General features: G+C 46.5%; 1 protein-coding gene across 1 annotated transcript; it reads left to right on the top strand.

Moving 5' to 3' along the window:
• Positions 1-1,705: 1,705 nt before the first annotated feature.
• Positions 1,706-7,509, top strand: LOC310812059 (uncharacterized protein). Its single transcript, XM_083680460.1, has 3 exons — positions 1,706-1,786; positions 4,266-6,374; positions 7,400-7,509. The coding sequence occupies exons 2-3, from the start codon at positions 4,460-4,462 to the stop codon at positions 7,420-7,422; spliced, it is 1,938 nt and encodes a 645-aa protein (XP_083536586.1). The 5' UTR covers positions 1,706-1,786; positions 4,266-4,459; the 3' UTR covers positions 7,423-7,509.
• The last annotated feature ends 652 nt before the right edge of the window (positions 7,510-8,161 follow it).

Genomic DNA, 8,161 nt, shown 5'->3' with positions numbered 1-8,161 from the left:
AAATAATGTGTTCTCTAATTGGATAAGCCAGCGGTGGAGGGGAAGGAAGGAAGGAATGACGAAATCTTTCAGGCGCGTTTGTTCGCGTCAAACCTGCACAAGCTGGTCAGAGGCAGAAAAGAGGGTGGGGGAGGACGAGGGGGGGGACAGGTTGGGTTCTAGCTGGTGAGCCCACACAATTGACACTAATTGGCTCCCTAAAATAAATAGTTAACAGCAGGTCGTTCCTTTGAGCCGACTAGGTTGAGGAGGCAGAGAGGTTCAGCGGCATGTAACAAGTGTAGCGTGAAGACACTCCATCCATTACAGGGCTACCGCCATCCACCTTCTCAGATGTGACTGCCCCAATGATTTATGAAGTGAAACTTTGGCGACATTCTGAGTTTCCTGCTTCGGCTAATGTATTTACGAAGCACCTTTCTAATCTGTGTGATTTGCTACGCAAACCCCCCTCTCCAAAAAAGGACATGACTTCGCACCGTGGAGTGCCCTGACACAAGGGGGATATGCTCAATAGAACTATCATTCATAAAGAGGACCCAGCCTGTCACTCCATCAAGGGATGTTCATTTAAATTGGGATGTCTGCTCTGTGGATTCTAATTGTGGAGGTCGCTGGACCACATCGCCTGTAAACATGGGTTTCTGTGCTTTGAACCAGAAACCCTGCATGTCCTGACTGACTCACAGGGCCAGTCAGTAGCCACAGAGGCATGCTGCCATCCTCCACGAGGAAATGAAGGCTCAGAGAGAGAGAGAGAGAGAGTGAGAGAGAGACGAGTCCTTGCAGATGCACTGTCTTATGAAATATTAATCACGCAGCTATGCTTTTCCAGTGCAGCGCACAATTTACTCTATCCAGGGGGCAATTTTTTTTATCCAATATTAAAACAGAGAGAGTCACAGACAAATATGATGTTGGCATCCAAATAGTCAGTCAGACTGCCTCAGCGCAATGTTTCGCCAGCGTCCTCTGCTCCGTTTGCCTCAGGGTAGAGAGATGGGATTTTTGAGATATTTTTCTCCATACACCTCCATTTGTCTTCGTTTTTGCAGTCTCATTGTATGGGCAAGCACGTGGCTGACTCACAAAACAATGCCGGTTTGCAAAGGCAAACGCTGTCACGTAGCATTAGGACAAGGGTGGCTGCTAGAAACAAACGGATTCTAGAATACAGGGCATATCCTCAGACAGAGAGTATGTCATTGGCGGGCATGATGGCAGATTAAATTATTGATATTTAAATAGGCAGCTCATCCAGGTTTCCATTCCTACCCTGCATGTGCTAGAAGCCTCATTGTTCCAACTCACAGGAGTTCAAGACGACGACACAAAGCAACCGCTGCTCATCATCAAAACATGTGAATTGAGCGCGCATAGTTTGCGCCACCGACCCGGCATTGCAAATCGCAACGTTTTACGCAAATGAAATGCAAGTGACTCTCCGCTCTGAGGGCACATTATTGAGGGAAACAATTTCGACCAGTGGTCTAACCCTCTTAGCGGTGGGGGTGGGGTGGGGAGAGGTGGGGGTTGGAGGGGGTGGGTCTCCGTGGTTGCTAAGGGCAACGGGGTGAGATAGATGGTGTGTATTTGCGGAGCCGCAGCTGCGCGCCTGTTAATACCGCCGCGACCCTCACGTCCCCGCGCAATTCTCCACACTGGGTTGGTTGGCGGAGGCAGGAGGATGCGAGAGGGGATTTAGTTTCAGCGTCTTTTCCCGTCTGGAGCAGCTTATTACCTTTCTCTCGCACGCAGAAACGGATTTAGAACCACACGAAACCAGGTTTGGAGATGATTCATTTTGATTTTACTATTTGTTTGTTACTTGCTTGTTTAGATGCGGTCTTAAAATCCTATACTGATTATAACCTAATTATAATTCCGTTTACGGTCAAATTAACCATTACATTCATGGATACAATACGGCTATTGTTGAACCGCTTGGATGAGGTACAGCTTGTTTTTGTTGGAGGGTCTCAACGCTGATTTTGGAGCGGGACCATGCAGACTGTTGATGGTGTATGCGTGCGCTTCGATGTGTCCAAGTCTGGGTACCTCGGAGATGGGAATAGTAATCTGTGTCGTTTACCTGAATTGAAACGATCTGGTTTAATAGTCAGTTGTGTATGGAGACAGTTGTGCGCTACCAAACATTTTGATGAGAGAATTCCATGCCCGAGGACTCGAGACTGTTCAACTTCCACATCGTTCGCTAGACTGACTCACACATTAGAATTACATTCATTCAAGTGTAAATTTAAACGGAGCCGTGTAGGACCTCAATTCCCTGATACACATTTGATCTCTCTCATGAGGTAACACATTTGAAGAGACCTAGGTTTGGGCACAGAGGCTTCGAGAGGCGACTGCAGCTTCACCATCACAGACAAGGGATGCATTTGCGCCCGTGTTGTTTTTCTCAATGATGAATCATATTGTGTTAACCACGTCTTTGTGTTGCCCCATGAATGTGGTATTGGTCTCTCATCGATTAGATGGCTTTGATGCATGTATTTTCAACATGACTTGCCTTGGTAAACCAAGCAATTATCTGTTGCAGGCTATGGCGACATAGATTTCTCAATTGGCCACAATCTATTGTTCGATTTGAACCTTGGCTGCAATTAAGAAAACATGTTGGCCTATGTAATTATGGGTTAGGCCTAATTAACGGGTTGAATTACCTTACCCATAGGCCAAATATTTCGAGAGGAAAAACAGTAGGGGAAAAAAACACATTTCAGTAGACGCGTCCCTTGCCTAAAATGGGGGTGGTGTCTTTGTGAATCATATTAGCAATGCAAATGAGCGTTTGAAAAGCACGGCACCTGCTGTCTCGGGCATTTGCATTGGCTTTTTCCCCGCTCTCTCCCTCATTAGAATTATGGTCTATTTCTGCAGCGCATGATTGGAGCTCACAGCTAAGCTCGATCGCAGGGGCTTCTTAAACCCTTCTCTGCTGGTTTAGCATAACAAAGGGAAGAGTGGCCGAATGAAAAGGAGGACAAAAAGGCTAAAGCGCGCGATTGTCAGGCAGGACAGACGAGCTGGGTCCCGTCTCCCTACCCAGGCTCTCCATGCGCACGGAGTCACCGCGAAATCAGATTAAAATATGTCATTAACATCGTGCCCTCAAAAACAAGAACGTTCTTTTGCAACGTATGTTTCTGTAGCCTACCTACTCATGTCATATCACATGCAGTCACACGGTCCGTTGGATTAATTGAATAAGCCAAGCCAAAGTAGGCTATGTAGCCACATCATGAGGTGCACCTATGGGGTTTTAGATGGGAGGGATAATAGATTATTTCAAAATCTCAATTGAAAGATATAGAGATAACATCAAATCGGTATTAAGCTACATACATTTAGAATAACCATGGATAAAATATTTAGCTACGTTACAAAATAAGCGACGATGGAAAATAAGGTCAGTGCTCAGCACATGACGAGAGATAAAGGGGTGTCTGTGGGTGGAAAGTATGGCAATAAAGGGGTATTTTGAGAGTTTCTCTGAGGGCTTTCAGTCTTTATAAAGGACCATGACGAGAGAAAACAGGGCTCTTTGTTTCAGTCGCGTATGTGAATACAGCATTTATTTATGGTGCAACTGTAAACAGTTAAATCAAAGTGGTTCTTGAACTAATTTCTTCAATACCCTATGTCTTGGTTTTAAATGAGCCTACTACTACATATCTTATATTTACGTGGGTCACTAGATATTTATGATTGTCCATTTCCACTAGGGTGTTTTCAGTCGATTTTGTCTTTTGCCATTTTGTTCCCCTCCCCTCTGGAGTCTTTGCGTATTATCATTCTATCAGGCATGTCAGCTTATTATCCAGAGGATACTACAAACCAGAGTTAAACCCTTCAAATGGTGCCGATTACTAAACAAAACCACTGATCCACTTTTCTGAACAGCAGTGCTCTCTCAGCAGTCTAGGTGACAGGAGTCAGCCCCCCCTGGCAACATGAGATTATCTAGAGCATGTGATGCTCTGTGTTTACTTCTCTCTGACTGCACTGATCATACATGTCATTTCCCCTCTCCTCAAAACGCCCATCACATTTTACATAACAGTTGCTGCCTTACATTATGTTCTTTGCCGAGACGTGTCAGCTTTAAACCTCAACAGGCCTTTGCTGTGGTGGTGATGCAGCGTCTGGAGTAGGCTGTCTGGAGACTAGACCAATGTCAATGAGTGTCTGTGTTGTTGATGTATTTAATAAATCCCCTCTCCTCTCTTTACCCCCACTAGATTCGTGGCCCTCATTTTCATCAACGGAATACGATGCAGAGGCTGTTCTCTCCAAAGGGAATCTGCATGGGAATACTGCCATACATGTCAGCTCAATATCAATGAACTCAGTCCAGTCAAGCACAAGAGGAATTAATCTCAACAACTGAGGAAAAAGGGGGGAATATTACTACACAGACACCGTTTTAACGAATATGGCGGCAACAGAGACCTGTGCAGCGCCTGTTCAGGAAGACGGCGGCACGGAGCCTAAATCAGAGGTGGAGACCACCAACTCAGAGACTATCAACAATGAACCTGTCAACAATGAACCTGTCAATAATGAGACAGTCAATAATGAGACTGTCAATAATGAGACTGTCAATAATGAGACGGTCACAGAGACAGTCGTGTCTACACCCGCAGAGGCGCCTCCTGCTGGAGAGGCCCCACAAAGCACAGAGCAGCCAGCCGACAGCAAAGTCAAACCGGCGTCTGACAACCTCCTCCAGTCCTTCCTGAATAAAAGCGGTCTGGGGAAAGTCATGGGAGGGAGGAAGAAGAAAGAGCAGAGCACAGGAGCCGAGGAGGCTAATGCGGACGGTGCAACAGAGCAGCAGAAGGCCCCTGACCAAGGAGAGGAGCAGGCAGCTGACGGGGCAGTCGAGGCTGGGGCTGAGGACCAGGCCATTGAGAAGGCTCCGGAAAACGATGACGGCTCGCAAGAGCAAAAGCCGCCTGCCGTTGAGCCAAAACAGGGGGCCAAGTCCAGCGTTCGAGATCTCATCCGCAAACCCGTCGCCAGGATTTTCTCTCACAGGAGTACAGAGAAAAAAGATGGTAGTGGAGAACCCCAGAAGACTGTGCGGTCCAAATCCCTGGACAGGTTGGAGGATCCGGAGGCCTGCAATGTCACAGTGGACCAAACGGAAGACCAGCCGGCTGCAGAAGATTCCCAGAAGCCCACCTCCCAAACCACAAAACACATGACACGCTGGCATTCCTTTAAGAAGCTTATGGCCCAGAAGAGTCACAAGAAAAGCACAGAGGACGCTAAGGACACAGAGGTAACAGAGGGGGCCATTGGAGACACACCAGGTGACACAGGGACATTAGACTCAAAGTCAGAGCTCAGTGGGCAGAAAAGGTGGAAACTGAAGAGGTCGTGGACATTCCAGGGGATGAAGAGAGATCCATCGGTTGTGGGGATCAGCAAAGTTGCTAAGGGCACCGACAAGGACTCCTCCGACAACCTCAAAGGGGAGGATAATGCCACAGAAGCTGACCAGGGGGATGCTGCAGACGCAGACGAATCCAAGGCCCAAGCAGATAGCGAGTCACAGGAGAAGACAAGCGCAGAAGGGGAGGAGGAGAAAGGTGCTGCCGCTGCTGCCACAACACAGCGCGCTAAGTCAGTGGACCAACACGCCAACGAGATCTGGACCTCCTTCAAGAAACACATCATTCCCAAATCCAAGAGGCCAGCATCAGACAGTGCCGGCGGCGGGGAGGAGGAAGGTGCAGAGGCTGCCGCTGCCTCCACTGAACAGGAGCAGACGGAGGACCTGCAGGCTGGCAAAGAGCAAGCCAAGTCGGCCAAGGCCAAGCGGACACATTTCAATCGTGCCGTGTCACTGAAGAACTTCATCCTGCGAAAGGGGAAGAGCACCAGCGTGGACCAGGGAGAAGGGGCTCAGAAGGAGGGGGAGGCGGCTGCAGCCGACAGGGAGGCCAAGGACACAGAGGAGGCCCCAGCTGGCACGTCTGACAGCCAGCCGGGGGAAGCAGCAGCAGATGCCGCCCCAAGCGAGAGCAACGACAAAGGGGGAGAGGCTCAGGTGGTCAACGAGCACACGGGTGCCGGCAAAGAGACCAAGCAGCCTGCCACTCCCGAGGCAGAGAAGGCCGACTCAGCTGAGCCAGCAGCCCCGGCTGAGGCCGCAGCAGAGGTGAAAACCAACGGTGAGAACGGGTGCTCAAACGGCACATCCGAGGAGAACTCCACACACAATCATGAAGGCAGCCCCCAAACGGACGGACCAACAGACGAGGTGAAACAGGACAAAACCAACTCCACGAAGGACGCCAAGATCCTCAACATCGGCAAGGGAAATGCAGTTTCCCAAAGCGGTGAGTGTGCAGCAGGTTGTGACTTTGATCCTCACAAAAATGAAGGTGACATTACACAGGCTACATTAGAACTAGTAGGGGCTAGTTTTGAGTTAGAGACTGAAGGGGATAGGCCTCCACAAAATGGAGGGTCCCACTCTAAGTCAGGGGGAGGCGACGCTGAGCCACAAAACCAAGAGGAGGATCGGAAGAGGATGTTCTATGAGGCTGCGTCATCCATCGTCCAAACAGTGATGGCAGCCGCTACTGAGCAGTTAGAGAAGGAGAAGAACAATCTGGACAATGGTCTTAAGTGTTCACACTCTGCCAACAATGGGAATTACCCTGAATTTGATATAAGTTATTGTCATTGAGCTGTCATTCACTATAGTGCAGGGCCTTCCTCCCCCTTCAGTTGGCTCTGGTTCTGGGTGGTTGAAATGGAAGGGAATCCATATGAGGAGTGTAGTTATATATGATTCTAACATGATAATAATCTATTCACTTACTTTGATTTCAACACTGCCAAATCCATTTAAGAACACTCAAATGTTGTGTTGTGTGTTCACATGTAAATAGTTAGGGAAATACCTTCTCATTCTTGTAAGGTATCCATGTCACAGCACACAATAGAAGGTCATTGTGTAAAACAGGGCCTCTCAATCACAGAAGGGAAAGTGGATCAAAGGAATAATGTTGAGTCAACCAAATGATTCAAATCAAACTGTCACTGAGGCTCTCCAGGAATAACATTACATAGCTTTTTTTCCACTGAGGATTCCAGGTTATTGAAGATGTTCTTCCACCTCATGTTCGAGGCTCAGTATGTTCTTAAGCAGGAACTGTCGTGTGATAATTTGCCCCGTAGTAAGTAGTACTACTCGTGTTGTGTTATTTGTCGTAGTAGAAAAAAAACTAACAACTCACTAAAGATCTAAGTCCTCTGTCTTCACTATGTCTACTATACTAATGACAACGTTTTCTATGAATGTTTTTTAAAAATATATATTTTAATATATTCAATCTTTTCTGTTATCATTCACCAGAAAAAAAGGCGGGAAACGTGTGACGCCACACAAAGAGGATTAGATCTGCATGGGATTCGTTCAGCGAGGAGCTTTGATTCCCCTTCCCCCCCAAAACGGAGTAATCACATGTTTACGCCACGATTCACCATGGTGAGAGCGATGCAATCCATATAGATGAAAAAAATACTCAAAAGCAATAAGTCAGTCATCAATCAGCCTGCAGTTCTTGCTTACCATTCCATCAATGTAAATGTTTTTTGCTTGTCCTCTAGTGAGATTTTATATTGTCGGAAAAAAAAATGACATTCCACTCCTTGTCAAATGTTAATCTCTATGATCTCTCATGCCAGGATAAAAAAAAGACTGTTAGTTTTATATCAATTGCCATTTTGTTTGTAGTTTTTCCCAATAGATATTTCAAACTGCACCAGGAAGGAACACATTGTGAAATGACTGCCCTAAAGACTGCCCTCTCCCCCTATGTGGATTCATTAAGGAATGTGTTCTAATCTCTGTATTAATGTTTTTAGACTGTTATCTTGTGTACATGAATAAACCACCATAAAATATTAAGTCAAATGTTTTTTTTTCTAAACACATCTTCTCACTGTAATGCAGTCTGATCTGCTGTATTGATATGTTTCGTTCGTCAAGTTCACATGTTTGCTAGCACATTGTCAAAAAATAGAACAATAAAGACTAAAATCTAACAACTAAACTAGTTATTGTGGAGGCTATTTTTCATAAAACATGTTGCTTTAAATTACTGCTTATACTAAG

Source organism: Argentina silus (genome assembly GCF_951799395.1).
Source record: "Argentina silus genome assembly, chromosome: 11".
NCBI classification, from domain to species: Eukaryota; Metazoa; Chordata; class Actinopteri; order Argentiniformes; family Argentinidae; genus Argentina; species Argentina silus.
This window is presented reverse-complemented; position numbering and strand designations above follow the sequence as displayed.